Here is a 15,690-nt window from a genome sequence, read left to right on the forward strand (position 1 = left end):
CGGGAAGGCGCCGGAAGTGGCTCCATAGCGGCGGCGGCGGCGGAAGGAGTTCGGTGGCGCCATGGCGGAGGTGAGGGATGGGGCAGCGGTCCCGCAAATCCACTCTGTCGCGTCCTTGAGGCGCCCCGGGCGAGACCAGGGAGCGCGGCCGGGTCAGTGGGGCGAGTTGGGTCGGGGCCGGGCGGGAGAAGCGCCCGCCACCCTCGCTGTGCCCCGCGCGGGAAAGGCCGCTCTGGGGATGGACCGCGGCCGCCCCTCCATCTCTGCAGCCCCCGCCTGGCTCGGCCCGGGCACAGCGAGCTGCCCGCAGGACGCCGCGGGTGCGGGCCATCGCAGTGTGCAGCGGGTTTGCTTTGCCAGACTTGTGCTGGATGCTGAATTTCTGGGGGGCGTTCGGCAGAGCAGCGCCAGCCCGTCAGGAGAGGGGGTTGTCCCGCTCTGCTCTGCTGCGGCCTCAGCTCGAGGGCTGGGTATTGTTTTGGGTACCACAGTATCAGAAAAAAATATAAAGGGTATGGAGATGATTGGTCTAGAGGAAAAACCTTATGAGGAATGCATGAAGTCGCTTGCCATGTTCGGCTTGGAGAAGAGAGTGAAGGGAAACCTCATTTCAGTTTACAGCTTCCTCACGAGGGGGAAGTGGAGTAGCGGGTTCTGATCTGATCTCTGGTGACCAGTGACAGGATCCGAGTGAACGGCTTGAGGTTATGTCAGGGGATGTTTGGGTTGGATATCAGAAAAAGGTTCTTCACCCAGAGGGTGGCTGGGTGCTGGAACAGGCTCCCCACAGGAGTGGTCACAGCAGCAAGGCTGACAGAGTTTAATGAACGTTTGGACAATGCTCTTGGGCACAGTGTGACTCTTGGGGTGTCCCGTGCAGGGCCAGGAGTTGGGCTCGATGGTCCTTGTGGATCCCTTCCAACTCAGCACGTTCTGTGTCTGTGGAGAAGTGATGCTGTGGTGTTTGACCACCAGAGAGCTACTGACTCTGTCAACCCAGAAGGGAAACCTCAACTTTTTTTGTGAGGGCTTGGAGGTACAGCTGTGGAGAAGGCCACTGGTTTTATAGGTTGTAGAACCTTTACTGTGGGTGAATGTCATGCACTTCTGAGAGCATGTGGGGCTGTCAGGGATAGAGAAGAAGATGCAATGACTGCTGCCCCATGAGCTACACCATAAGCTGGTTTTTCACAGAAAAGCATCTGTCAAAAAATTATTTGCAGAAGCTTCTTCCCTGTTGGGGAGATGTGATGTTCCACCTCCTTTTGTGCTGTCAACAGCTGCTGTCATTGAGCAGTAATTAGCCATGTTAACATGAAGTGGTACCACGCACAGAAATTCATGATTGCCCCTGCTCTTTTTACAGTGGTAATGAAGGAAAATCTACAGGTTGTGTTTTGTTTGTTGTTTTTTTCCTTCAGAATTGACTTCTTTATTGCCTACATAAAGAAACCAAACTGGGAAGGACGTGGGATAAATGCTTTTTCAGTATTCAGTTTTTCATTTCAATCTGTTCAAACGTATTCAAATGCTCTTTTTTTTAGGAAGTCCAAAAGCATTCTGTGCACACACTTGTGTTCAGGTCTTTGAAGAGAACCCATGATATGTTTGTAGCAGATAATGCCAAGCCTATCCCATTGGATGAAGAAAGGTAAGTGCTGCTGCACTCAGTGAAGTTTTAAACTCTGACAATGATTGCTCCACCCAAGTCAGAAATTCAGATGTTTCTGTACTGTTAACAGAGTAATCTTAAGGAGAGAGAAATATTAGAGTTGTAAAGTAAGTTTTATGACATCCTCTCTAAAATATCTCAAAGCTTGCTGACAGTTCAGAAGCTGGGGTTTACTGAGGGTTTTGCTTTACTCTTCCCACAGCCACAAGGTGAAAATGGCAGTGAAGCTGCGCACGGAGTACGGCTCGGTGCTGCACATGCCCACCCTCAAAGAGAACCTGAGGGAGAAGGGGGGCCCCAACACCGGGGATCCCTATGGACACAAACAGTATTCTGGAAATCAAGGTTAGTTTGCCTTTAGTGGTGTATTTCTCCTTTCTTTTGTAGCAGTCTCACTGATGTAAAATCTTCAGAATGCAGTCCAGTGTTAATCCACTGGAGATAAATACAGAAATCAAAGACACGTTTTTTGATTGGTATTTTTCTTGCTAGAGTCCACATGAGGTAAGTGATTCAGAAAAAGAGGAAAGCTTGTTTTAACAGAGGAGTTGTTGGGTGCTGTGGATTTTTTATAGTGATTAATTGGTATAAAGAATGATTTTTGGTAACATTAGTGTGTGATGTACTTAGGTTTAGAGTTGAGTAATGTATTTCTTATGTTGGCAAGTTCATGATGATTAAGGAGACATGATCTTTTGTTGACTTCTGTTTGTTTTGGCATTTATGTGGTTTTTTTTTGTTTGGGGAGGTTTTTTGTTATTTTAGTTTTGTTTCATGGTATATTTACAGTCTGTTACCTGTGCAATTTTTAAACCAGGAAACTATTTCAAATCTGTAGAGTTTTTTCAGTATATGTTTTGTGATGTATAAAAGGTGTATGTATTAGGTAGACCCCATATAAAAATTCTCTTCTAAAAATGCTGCCTCGTTTTAGTTGAGGTAGTTGATACTGAGTTGGTATTGAGAATTTGCCCAGGATGCTTTATTTGGAAGTATTGTGAAAGTGAAACACGTTGAGAGAGAATGAAAAATCTTTTAAGAAGAAAACGACCCTTTTCAATTCTGACAGCACTGGCAACCAGCTGACTAGCTTACATTTCAGACACCCATGCTCTTGGTATGCTTGAATCCTTTTCCATGATATCTACTTCAAAGGCAGTATAAAGATTTTTCTCTTGAGTCCTCTTGATAACAAGTAGCTTCACCATTCAAGTTAGTTATTTTTTACAACTGAGTTTTCTAAAATGGAGATAACCAGAAAAAATTAAATTAATGAAAATGAGAAATGTCTAAGTATATTGGAGGTGGTTATTGGTTTCTTCTGCTGTGTATGATCTGCTCTCTTTTCCACTATTTGCTGTTTGAGTGCATTGTTTGCAGTGCAGTAGAGAATGTAATTATTAATACATTAAATTATTCTCTTGCTCTTTAGGACAAGAGGTGGAGTATATGGTAACTGGTACACACCCATACCCATCTGGGCCTGGTAAGTAAAATTTTCTAAGTGTTTGCATGGATTTTTTGGGTTTCTGTATGAACAAGATATCCTTCATCCTAGCAGGAGCAGGCTTCCTCTTGATATGACTCCCTACTTAATAGTAGTGGAATGTTGCTTGCTTTTCATCAGCAGAGCAGAAAGCTGCAGGTTTCACCACCTTGCTCTGGAGAAGAGACTCGAGGGTGTAATAATTTTAGTGTCATTTGCTTTTGTCTGTAAGGGTTGTATTTCTGTGTTGTTACACTGGCCATTGCTAATTGTCCCCTTCCTAAACAGATTTCTGGGCAGAGTCGGTGGGTCGATTATCTTTTCCAGGAAAGCTGCATTTGGGAGGGTCCAGTTGTTGGGTCTTACCTGGTTCTGCTCCTCCTTGATTAGTCATTGTCAATGGCCCATCTCCAGTGCCAGGAACTTCCTTGGTGTTGATTTCCATTATTGTCTTGCTGGAGACACCCAAACTGAATACAAGCCTAGTTTTCCCAGAATGGGTGCTTATCCATTAATTTATTTATATTTTATTTCAGCATGAATTATTAAATGCAGTATATTCCCTATAACATTGCAGGTGTGTCAGGCCCTTGTTTGCAGGTGTATGTGTATACCTTTATATGTTTGTATAAGACACTTTTGAGTTCCTGTTTAAAGGAATTGTCTTTGTTTCTGATATGTGGGGTTGTTTTTTTTTTCCAAGGTGTGGCTTTGACAGCAGATACTAAGGTCCAGAGGATGCCAAGTGAATCTGCAGCACAGTCCTTAGCTGTAGCACTTCCTGCTTCCCAGTCCAGGTACTGCTGTGTTATCTCATTAACACTTATCTATGGGAATTTCAAGGCAAATCACAGAAGCTGGGATAAGGGCTACTCAGAGTAATTCAGATATTCTTAAAAAACCTGCTTTTAGTGTGGACAGGCATTGTTTTTCTGTACACTTTTTTTTTGTTGTTGTTAAGAGGGGCAGTGACTGGAAGTTGGACCAAGGGAAATTTTGTTTAGTTAGGAGAGAAAAGTGTGAGGCTTTGTGTTTGTACCTTGGGGTAGTCAAGCCATGGACAGGGTGCCAAGAGAGGTTGTGAACTCCCCATCCTGAGAGGTGTACAGCTTTCAGCTGGGTGCAGCCCTGTGATGCTTTATCACTCAGCAGGAGGTTGTCAATTGCAATTGATGAACCATTTTCCCTCACTCTAGGCTGGATGCAAACCGGACAGCTGCTGGTGTGGGTGACATTTACAGGCATGCTGGAATATCTGAGCGTTCACAACCCCCTGGGATGTCCGTGGTGAGTCTGTTGCACATCTAACGTGAGCAGTGGTGTTGACCAGACTGCTTCTGGATCCGTGTGTGTGTTGTGTGGAGATCTCCTGACTGAGTAAATTTAATCAGTGTTGAGAAAGCAGAATGAGAAAGTTTTAGGCTTTGGGCAAAGAGATAAGCTACAAACCAGAAGAGTAACCCTTCTTTTAACTTACAGGCTATGGTGGAAGCTGGTGGAAACAAAAATTCCGCATTAATGCCAAAGAAGGCTCCAACCATGCCCAAACCTCAGTGGCATCCACCTTGGAAACTGTACAGAGTAAGTTAGAAATTATGACATGAATGTGCATATAAAAGTAAACATATTCTGTGTAAGACTTCAAATCATAATTTTTGTTCTCATTCACAAAAATAAGTAGGATTTTAAAAGGTGATCAAAAAGTGATCACAACTAAGTTGTATGCACACACTCTCTTTGAACCTCTTTTTTTACTCTTGTAGCTGTGTTATGATAAAGTGGGTGGAAGGTTTGCTGTATTAGTCAGAAATCCGAAGGCTAACCTTTAAAGCATTTTTTTGAAAAACGCTTGGGCTCCAGTGAGTATATAGGTTTTCGAAATAAAGCACTGTTTGAACGTTGTTTGCTATAAAAATTAAGATAAATGGCATTTGAAAGAAATGGGACAAAAATAAACCCATGAGATGTATGGTAAACAGATGAAAAATTGAAAATGGCCTCCTTGTTAGGAGCACTTTCTTTTCAGAGAAATGCTGTCAGTATCATTCAAGTCACTGGATTAATTCTGCATAGAAACAGTTTTATTGAAGGTCAGAATCCTTGCACAACAAGGCAAAAGGTTGTTTAGACAGCTTGGAAATAGAAGCATAGCTAGAACACCAAATGTGGATTTCATCTATCTGTTGCTTTAGACCCGCATTTCAAATGGTTTTCCTGAGCTTGGCTTGAAGTTGTTTGTGAAAGATGTGAACTCAAAATAGGTCAAATGAATTATTTTTTAGATTTCTCCCCAGAAAAGCCCATTTCTATTAGGAAGTAGACATTTATCTTAAAATCTTGTGTCTGTGGTCTCATGTTATCAGAAAATGCCACTACCACTTTCCAAAGTATTTCTGCCTAAGAAGCTTTGTTGTGTTTTAAATCTTTTGAAATGAGCTGTATGATGGTACAGGAAACATGACATCCAATGAAGCCAGTTATGGGTTTTGATTTTAGGTGTCTGAGTTTGGAAAATTTAGAGAAACAGGCTGCTGAAAGTGAAGCATGCGGCAAGTGAAGCAGAGTATTTCTTTCGAGATCAGGTTCCATTATTTTATTACTGGAAAGTGTCCAGTTCTCATATTACTCCTGTTTTGGAGAAAAGAAGGTGATGGTGTGCTTTAAGAAGTTATTATATAGAAATGTGATTTAATAACCAATACTTTTATAATTGTTCTTTGTGTAAGTACTATACTGCAGCATAAGGAATCTGTACTCAAACACAGTCTTTCTCTGCACAGCTTCAAGTGTTGAGTCACAGTGTTAGGGACTCTGAAAGGATGTGAAAAAGTTGCTTATAGGAACAGGATCTTTATGTATTGCAGCTTCCCCAGGTCTGGTGTTTGTAAATTTCTATGTAAATTTCTTGTTTTCTCTTTGTTTAACTGAAGTAGAAATCAAGCTGTCTTCAGATCTGATTTCACAGTTGACTTTTCTTGGTAAATACTAGCAAATTACAGTGTTGGAGAAGGAAAAATATATCAAAAGATTTTGTATTGTTTCTGATCTAGACAATTTTTTTGTTCTTCCTGAAGGTTATCAGTGGTCACCTGGGCTGGGTGAGATGTATTGCAGTAGAACCAGGAAATCAGTGGTTTGTTACTGGCTCTGCTGACAGAACTATAAAGGTAAGAGGTTGGAAGAAATGACTGACAAAGTTTGCAGGTTCCCTTTTTATTTAAAAATGTTTCCAGCCCTTGGAAACAATTTCTTGTTTACTGTTTTTGGAATAATGAACTGCAGAACATTATTTTCTTTTGTTACCTTGTCATAAAGGGTTTGTGGAGTAGCACTGGTTCTTTTCTTGAGATTTCATTTATTACACGGTAATATCTGGAGAGCAAGTGTTTATGTGACTGTATTTTTAACTTACATTACAGCAGGATCAGTTATGTCTGGGCTGTTTACCCAGACTCACTGTGTAGCTTTTTCCTGTCTACCTTGAAATACCTCTTTTGGTGCAGATTTGGGACCTTGCTAGTGGCAAATTGAAATTGTCTTTGACGGGACACATCAGTACTGTACGAGGGGTGATAGTAAGCGCACGAAGTCCCTACCTCTTTTCTTGTGGAGAAGACAAACAAGTGAAATGCTGGGATCTTGAATACAATAAGGTAAGCTGCAGTTTCTTTAATTGAAGGAATTGGTAGTAGCAAATAGAGAAATCAAAGCATTTAGAATGTTCTTCCAATTATTAGTTCACGTGTGTTTTATTCATCTAGGTCATCAGACATTACCATGGTCATCTAAGTGCTGTCTATGGATTAGACTTGCATCCAACAATAGATGTGCTGGTGACATGTAGCAGAGATTCAACAGCACGAGTAAGTATAGCATTCTTGTGTTTTAATATCTTGATATATGTATTTCAATATCTTAATTTGTAAAAATGAGCACTTAGCAAAAGTTATCATCAATTTGGATGAATTACTAAGATGATTTGTGTTAGTTTTGTCTTACATTGTTGATAAAATTGAAGCCCAAATGCACAAACATGCCATGTCACTTCAGGATAATGTTTTATTTCTTAATTTAGTAGGTAGACTATATGTAGGTAGTATATGTAGGATTGCCTAGTATTTAGGAGGTGGTATGGGACTATGGTGACTTAAATTATCCATATGCCTAGAAGTTCACTGGCAGGTTCCTTCTCTCCTTGAAATTTGCCAGCTGAGGCAGTTCTGTGATAAATGGTTGGGTGAAAAATACCACCTAAATACTATTTTTTGATCTGTAGGACTATGGCAAGGAAATTATGTAATCAATGACAGTGCCTAAAACACATTGAATATGCACCTGTTACTGACCTCTAACATGTTTGCTGTGAATTCATAGATTTGGGATGTAAGGACAAAAGCCAGTGTGCACACACTATCAGGACACACCAATGCAGTAGCAACTGTGAAGTGCCAGGCTGCAGAACCACAAATTATTACAGGTATGGTAGACATGGTTTCATGAGTAACATGATTGAAAAACGTAATGATGAACGTGTTTGTTCAGTAATTGTGTGATGTTTGTAATGTTATCTTGGTGAATTTGCTCAAATCTTGTACTACTTTCTGTCGAAAATGGGCCAATGGTTATTACATACTGTTAATGGTATGTTTAAGCAAATATGGCTGTGCATTGTTTGAATGCTTTTCTGCACTTCCTGTTTTTCTGGTGTTTTTCATTTGTGTTATACTATGTTGAGACTTGCCTTTTCTGTGATATTTCAGTTCTCCCCATTTCAGTAAAGGAGTGTCCAGTACTGTGGTTAAATGTTCATCCTTTTTCCCATTATGTCAAAATCCAGCTTTGCAGTGTAACTTCTTAATTCTTGGATTAAAAAGTGAGGAAAAATACTTTTGCAATTTGGCATCTTCTTCATCTGAGGTGACATTAGCACAACATTTTTGTCTCTTTCACATCATTTTGGCTGCCTTAGCAAAGTAATGTTTTTGCTAAACTCAAGGTGATGGTTTCTACTACTTTTTAAAATTTTTCTTCTCGTTGTAGGCAGTCATGATACTACCATACGGCTCTGGGATTTGGTGGCAGGAAAAACGCGTGTTACTTTAACAAATCACAAGAAATCTGTAAGAGCAGTAGTGCTACATCCAAGACAGTAAGTTTTCTTTATTCTGTTACACTTTCACAGTTCTTTGAGAATTGAAGAGAGCCAATGTGAATGATGATCTAGAGTGGTAAAACATAATAATGTGAGAAACTAATGCACTTAGGATGCTGCAAAAATGTACATATCAATTATCAGATACATTTCACTGCCCTGATTGTGCTTGTCTAGTATAGGCATTGGTGTACATTAGCAGTCCTGAGAATGTCTTATATCCCACAGATTACTTACGTGTGTGCCTTTCATTCAGTCCTTAAAACTCGGTGATACAGTGCTCCTAAGGCTAGTAATAAATATGTCATTGAATGGTTGTGAGCAGGAATTGCAGTAGTTTTGTGATGTGCCATTGCACACGTGTGATTATTGCTAAAGGAGACAGGGAGTAATAGGATGACCTTTGTTTTGAATATGTGGTTCACTGCAGAAGACATTTCAATCTAACTGGCCTTAAAAAAACCTTACTGTGAGAATTGAAGCAGAAGTTCTTGGAAGTGCTCTGAATTTAGATGCTGTATTTGGATGCACAACAGTTGCCTGTTTGGATCCCCATTAAAACAGTGGAGAAAAGGAATTCACATAGAACTTGATTGCTTCTGCACCTTTAATGTTTTAAAATTACATTCTATCATTTCTATCAGAAATTCAGAATCTTTGGTATGAATAAGCTCTGTTCCAATGTGTGCCTGAAAATTTGTATAGCCCATTAGCTACAGCTATAGAAAAAGCTTCTAATTTTACTTATGTTCTGGGAAAAAAAAAAGTAATTCAGGTTTCAGCTTCATCAATTACACATTTTTGAAAATAAACTTGAAGTGTTCTTGTCAAACAGTAGCAACTGTTGGCCTATAGTTCAGTATTTCTGTGTTTTTAAATGTTCTGGTATTTTCTTGTAATACTAACTTTTTAATTTGTAGTATCTTTTAAATAGGCAGTAAATTCCCTGGACATTGTGGCAAATGAAAGTATTCCTACAGGCTTTTGTATGTGTGACCCAAATAACCATGTAACTTCTTGCACACTTTAAATGAAGGAGATTTTTATTTGGGGGTAACTCAGTAGAAGAAGTTATCTTTCTTAGTTACATTTTTGCAGGGCTTTTTCCTTGCTTATGTAATTTTGGAAGACTAGCCATTAGCCTATGCTTGGGGTTTGTTGCCTTATTTATTTTTCCTGTTACCTTCTTTGCTGATGATACCCTACTACCTGAAAATTTGCCAGAATAACAGCTGAAGAGAACTTAATGTGCATTTTAAATATTTGTCTGCCTATAAATCCTACGGCATATAGGATATTCCAGAGTTTAGTTTATGACACAGAAAGAAAACAGTAGGAATAGGTAATCCATGACTTCATAAAATTGCTTAATTTCATGTGAAGTAAACATGTCAGAAAAGCAGTTTTAATATGAAGTAATTTTGCGACTAGCATTTAGTAGTAGTTTTAATGAAGGACATTTGCTCTCAATACAGCTATTTTGAGCTTTAATATACTGTGTTTATTTTCTTTCAGTTATACATTTGCATCTGGTTCTCCAGACAATATTAAGCAGTGGAAATTCCCAGATGGAAACTTCATTCAGAACCTTTCTGGTCACAATGCTATAATAAACACACTGGCTGTAAATTCGGATGGTGTTCTGGTCTCAGGAGGTAAAAATAAGAAATACACATTCCTCTCCTCTCCCCCATGTACATGTGGCTGGAGGTCCTTAGGCAGAGATGATCATGGAGTTCTGCTTTATCTAGGCCTGTCAGCCTGCTGCAGGACACCATTTCATTTCATAGTGAGTAGGGCCACTTTCATGTCCTTGGATGTTTCTGAATTGAATTTCATTCAATTTCAGTGAGGGAGCAGAGAGCTTGATATTTAGAATGCCAGTCCTTACTGTGCCTCCAAAGCAACTTGCTGCAATTGCCCTGGGATGTAGTGTATCATCTCTCTGGGTTTCTGATGAAGATCTGGATAAGATTCTGAGGAAGGAAAACAGCAGAAAAGAGAAAAATTTACAGGGTGTACTGAGCTATTCTACATGAATGTCGTGTGATGTATTCCTGATGTATTTACTAGTTGTTAGTGATGCTGTTTTTGGAAAAGATAGATATTAACTGTGTTTGTTTGTTTGCTTGCTTGTTGTAGCTGATAATGGCACTATGCACCTTTGGGACTGGAGAACTGGATACAATTTCCAGAGAGTACATGCAGCAGTCCAGCCGGGTTCTTTGGACAGTGAATCAGGAATATTTGCTTGTGTTTTTGACCAGTCAGAAAGCAGATTGCTAACAGCTGAAGCTGACAAAACCATAAAAGTATACAAAGAAGATGATACTGCGGTATGTCAAAGTGTCTTTTTAAAGTATTTTTATAAAATCAAAAAAATTCAGACTAATGCAACACATGTTAGTAGGGGACATGTTCAGACTTATGTAATCCATTTTATTGACATTTGAAAGACTTCTCTATTAGCATTAACAGGACAGTAGCTAATTTCTGCATTCCAGGTTTATTGTATTTACTTATATGATCTGGACTAGTTATTTGCCTTGGCAATTTTTAGAATTTGGAGAAAAGAGCTTATTTCCAAACCATTATTCTAAAATCTGAATTAATTTAATTAATTTGCCAATAGAGAAAACAACAGATGATTGTATAGTTGTCACCCTAGGACAATAGTTTATTATAAAGAATATAAAGAATATAAGAATTTTTCTTAAATGTTGGTATTTTATGCTGAATTAGACTTAGATTAAATCTTAGATATAAAGAATCAGAAATTTTTTATCCCTTTTGAAGTTGGGCAAAATACACTCCACGACATCTACCAATACTGATGTAGATATGTCTGGCAGGCCTGTCACTGGCAACTCCTGTTCATGTGCTTTGATAACCACAGAGTTGTTTTGGAAATGCCACTGGCAACCTGATCATTTTCCTTGTTGGGAAAAAAAGGACAAGAAGAGAACAAGTACTGCTATGTACTTCAGACAGTGAGATGATAGAAAAATTAATTAGGTATATTAGGTATTAATAATGCTACATATGAACTAGAGTACATATACTTCATAAGTAGTATTTTAAACTAAACCTTAATTCTAGGTGAGTTTCAAGTTTAAAATAATCCTTATGATTTTTTTTCCCTTTAGACGGAAGAAACCCATCCTGTCAGCTGGAAACCAGAAATTATCAAGAGAAAGCGATTTTAGTGTGGCAGCAATCTACTTCTGTAATTTTGTTTTGGCTTTCCTGAGAGCATTCAGAGCATTCACATTTTGTTCTGCCTTGAACAGCAGAGCAAGAAGTCATACAGCATAGCTAAGTCATTGCTATTTCAATATGTTTCATAATAAATTTTATTTCTCTTTCCTTTTGTCTTTTTTTGTTGCAATTCCAGCAAACCAGTTGAATCTTAACTTTGTGAAGCATGCATAGTTCACAAAAAAGATAGGTGTGCAGGTGGTTATTTTTTTAGACTTACACTCAATAGATTCTTATAAAAATATTTTCATGGGATAGGTTACCTGAAACACCCTTGCTTGACCTCAAAAGTTAATTGCAAATTTATGCATAGAAGTCATCTTCTGGAAGTTCCTTGGGGACGCTTTCAGATTTTAGACTAATATTGTTTATTGTACATAGGCTAAGTCTATACGAGATTAGAGTTACAGAGTAATTTAGAAACCAGCAGGACAACACAATAATAAGGTAGTTTGCTTTATAAACACAGCCACTGAGCATTGCTGGTGCTGTGTTACTGAATGATATGGATCTTCAAAGTGTATCTTTCCCCAGGAAAGCTTTCAAATAGAAGCACTCATCTTCACTTACATTATTTCAGAGTGGGACTTCTGCAGCAAGGACTGCTGTCAAATCATTTTGTTTGCAGGACCAGTTGACTTTCTTGGTAGGTGAACTGCTTGTTTTTTCCAGTTACCTAAAGCATATATGACAGTAGAGTGCAGTGAATTTTTTTAACTCAACTCGAGGAAAAGCTCTTAAGTCCTTTAAGCCTTATTTTACAGGTTGCTGTCTTCCCATGATCTTAGGAAGGACTTTAAAATAAACTATTACTGAAAGATAGTTTGTCCTTCTGAATGGACAAATCTTTCATTGGCTCTACAAATGGTCACAAAACAAGCAGTAAACATGTAAAGTTCCTTGCTACCACTTATCTGTCATATCTGTGCTGCTCTAAAGTACTTTCCCTTCACAGGGCAGTGGAGAAAATAATTGTCATTTGGCCATTCCATTATTGGCAACTTTGCTTGCAGTGTTAATAGCTGCATTGGCAAGTTTTATGCTGGGTAGATGCTGAGAATTGATCTTGATATCATTGATATCAAGCATTGATGTCAAGCAGTTCACAATAATTATTTCTATTCTCTACCAGTTTGAGTTCTTTAAAATCTGGGATTTATGTTAGAGAAAGGAGTTACTTGCATTGTAATTTACAAAAAGCTAGTAAAACTAAGTGTTGTTTATATTATGACAATTTTTGTCTTTTTTATGATACATAGGAGGTCTTGTATTTATAATCTGAATGTTTGACAATGTCATTTTAAGGGAGTCCATGCTGCATAAATAACTGAATTTTAGTTGACAGCTACTGTGAGAAGCAACTTCACAAAATAGGAAAGGGGATATTTGGTATTTACAAGTTGAATTAAGCATCTTTTATTTCAGTAGTAATTTGAATTTTTCTGGATCTTGATTACAGCTCTTTCCATGTTAACTAATATGACTGTTAAAAATCCAGATTATGGCTTATGCATGTTGTTTACTGCTACTAATGCTTCATTCCAGAAATCAGTGAATTATTGGTGTTACACAGAATTTTGTTGCTCACAGTGAAATCCTCTTTAGGAAACCAGAGCAGAAAGAAGCAACTTACTTGAAAAGAGATGGGATTGTTGAGGATTTTTTTGTTTGTTTGTTTCATTTAGTTTAGGGTTTTTTAATAAGTGTCAATTTTTTTCTGATAGTTTGGAATGAAGAAGGAGAAATTACAGCTCTAGCTGTGGGCCACAGTTCCAGCATGTCTTTTGTCTACTGGCACTTTGCTTTAAAAACTGCCTTTATTTTACTCTTTATAATTTTGACGAGAGATCAGAAAGTCTCCTTGAGACTCTGTGTTTCTTTTTTGGACTTCTGCAGGAGTCTGCTATCTTGGGGCAGTGGTTACCAGAGCATTTCTTTTTTGTGCCCTCAGTAAAGATTTTGTTTATACATTAAAGGCTACGCACTATTATTTGGGATAATATGTTTCCTTTTTAGGCCTAGGACCGGCTGCCCCAGTTCTAAGTCTGACATTTTTTTTTTTTTTCCAAGTCTATTCTTGAACATTTGATTTATTTGTTCGTTTCTTTCCTAACAGTTTTTTCTCCCCCTTGACAGTAATGTGAATATCATCACATGTTCTTCTGTATTATTTATTGTGCATCAAGATTTATCAGATTTCATGAAAGTACTTTCTAGTGCTGAGTAAGCCTGGATAGTCAGTTGTGATACACATAGGCCTGATTGTGTAGGATACATGGTGACATTAGATTTGTTCATGTCAGTCATAAGATGAAGCAAAAGAGGAGGATCTGGCCTACTGGATGGATTTTCTGTGCTTCTGGAAAAGGTCACAATGCAATGTCAGTTTTAAGTAATCTTGAATGGAAGTTTAATCGCAGAAAATAATTACTGTCCTTAATTTCATAAAATTTGATGTCTTCTGTATAGGATCAAATAATTTCTACCACAAACCCTGAGATTTGTTTTATACTGTGTATAAAATAGCAGAGAAGTAAGAAAATGGGTTTTGTTTGTAGCATAAAAAAGTGTAACTGGTAAAAATGATGACTTTTCAGATCACTCTTGGCTTATACTGAAGCATACAGTGTAAGCTGTGCAGCTACAACACTGTTGTGTTGCTGGCAGCCTGAGAGTTGTGCAGAACAATATGTATTTGACAACTGAAAGGCTTATAGAAACAAGTCTTTAATAGCAGCTTCTTTTTAGTTTTGTTGGATTGGAATTAAAGTGCTATACCTGATGTAAGCAACAGCAATTTAGCAATCAATAAAACCTTCCATACAATATGAATTCATGTCCTTTTTCCAGTATGGTTTTTATAGTAAGAAGAACAAAAAACAACTGTATTGAAGTGAAAGTAATTTAGTATTGACATGGACTGTTTCCCATAGCACAGTAACAAATATTTTTGCACATCAGCTGTAATGGGAAACAAGAAACTATTGATTGCTGTTTAGTGGAGAGCTTTTGGTTTGCATGTGGGGATTAGCAAAACAGATACAGAATTGTTCATGCATTTTATCTAGTGTGTTTTTATAAAACACAGAAACACCTCTGGAGTTAAGGATGAGTTCTGGATGAAAGTTTTGTGGGTGGAAGAAAGCTTAAACTAATTTTGCTATGTCGTAATGGGAGCAAATTAAATGGGGTTTTCTCTGTATGGCATGCAAATGAAAATTTGGCCACAATGAAGTTGATGGGGGTTTTACCACTGAATTTTGAAGTGGTGATTCCACTAGGTGGGATGTGATTCTTTTTGGTTGGTTGGTTTTGGTTTTTTGGGGTGAGGGGAGAAGGGGTTGGTGAGTTTTTTCCTTCCAATGAATTGGAAAACATATCAGTCTGGCATGTCATTTATGTAAATATCCGCACAGGGTGGGTTGTTGTTTTTTTTTTTTTTAATTCAAAATGCATCATTCATTTTTTGATGAGGCTTCTAAACTTTTACTAGCACACCTAAAGAAAACATTGCATATTCAGAAATTAATCTGTGTCAGTAAACCTGCTCAGCTGAAGAAGGGTCAACCTGTGTTCTTGATCCATAAAACGAACAATAGATTACAGGACTTGAAACTATTGTTCCATAAGCATAGTATGGAGTTGGTGAATCACTTTGGTCCTTTGGAACTTGGCAGACAAGTAATTACAGATTTCACTTGCAGGCATGTAGAAGAGCTTGGCACTTGGGGAGATTCCCATCTGAGATTTCTTTAATGGTAGCTGCTAAGAATCTGGCTTTTACATCTTGAAGTCTTGTGAATTTAGTTCTCTGCTTACTATGAGAGAAATCTTTTGAAAACTGGCAAAAATAAGTTGGATGAAAAATAAATGACCATTCCTGTCTGAAGAATTTTGAAGCACAAAGGGGAATCTGCATTTCTTGTTTTGATACAAGAATAAGGATCAGTAAGTAAGCTCTGATTGAGAGCTGAGTAAGCTCTGATCTGCAGAGCTAGCAGAATGTAACTGCTTCTATGAACACTGTTTTTCACATTAATTTTTCCTAGGCTTGCTTATCTTGAAAAATAAAGTTAATCAGCAGTCATGCAGTATTGCAATCTCATCAAGGATGCATCAGAA

The 15,690-nt window shown here is 38.2% G+C and overlaps 1 protein-coding gene across 1 annotated transcript; it reads left to right on the plus strand.

Moving 5' to 3' along the window:
* Positions 1-14,404, plus strand: PLRG1 (pleiotropic regulator 1). The gene is made up of 15 exons (XM_083861663.1): positions 1-70; positions 1,545-1,651; positions 1,875-2,017; positions 3,105-3,158; positions 3,862-3,955; positions 4,355-4,445; positions 4,638-4,739; positions 6,233-6,325; positions 6,662-6,811; positions 6,920-7,021; positions 7,533-7,635; positions 8,199-8,307; positions 9,826-9,965; positions 10,453-10,646; positions 11,457-14,404. The coding sequence occupies exons 1-15, from the start codon at positions 62-64 to the stop codon at positions 11,514-11,516; spliced, it is 1,551 nt and encodes a 516-aa protein (XP_083717789.1). The 5' UTR covers positions 1-61; the 3' UTR covers positions 11,517-14,404.
* Positions 14,405-15,690: the final 1,286 nt, after the last annotated feature.

Source organism: Zosterops lateralis (genome assembly GCF_965231275.1).
Source record: "Zosterops lateralis genome assembly, chromosome: 5".
Taxonomy (NCBI): Eukaryota; Metazoa; Chordata; class Aves; order Passeriformes; family Zosteropidae; genus Zosterops; species Zosterops lateralis.

Coding starts and splice junctions, on each gene's coding strand:
- PLRG1 (XM_083861663.1), top strand. Junction 1,652..1,874: donor ATCCCATTGGATGAAGAAAG/GTAAGTGCTGCT, acceptor CTCTTCCCACAG/CCACAAGGTGAAAATGGCAG. Junction 9,966..10,452: donor TGGTGTTCTGGTCTCAGGAG/GTAAAAATAAGA, acceptor TGCTTGTTGTAG/CTGATAATGGCACTATGCAC.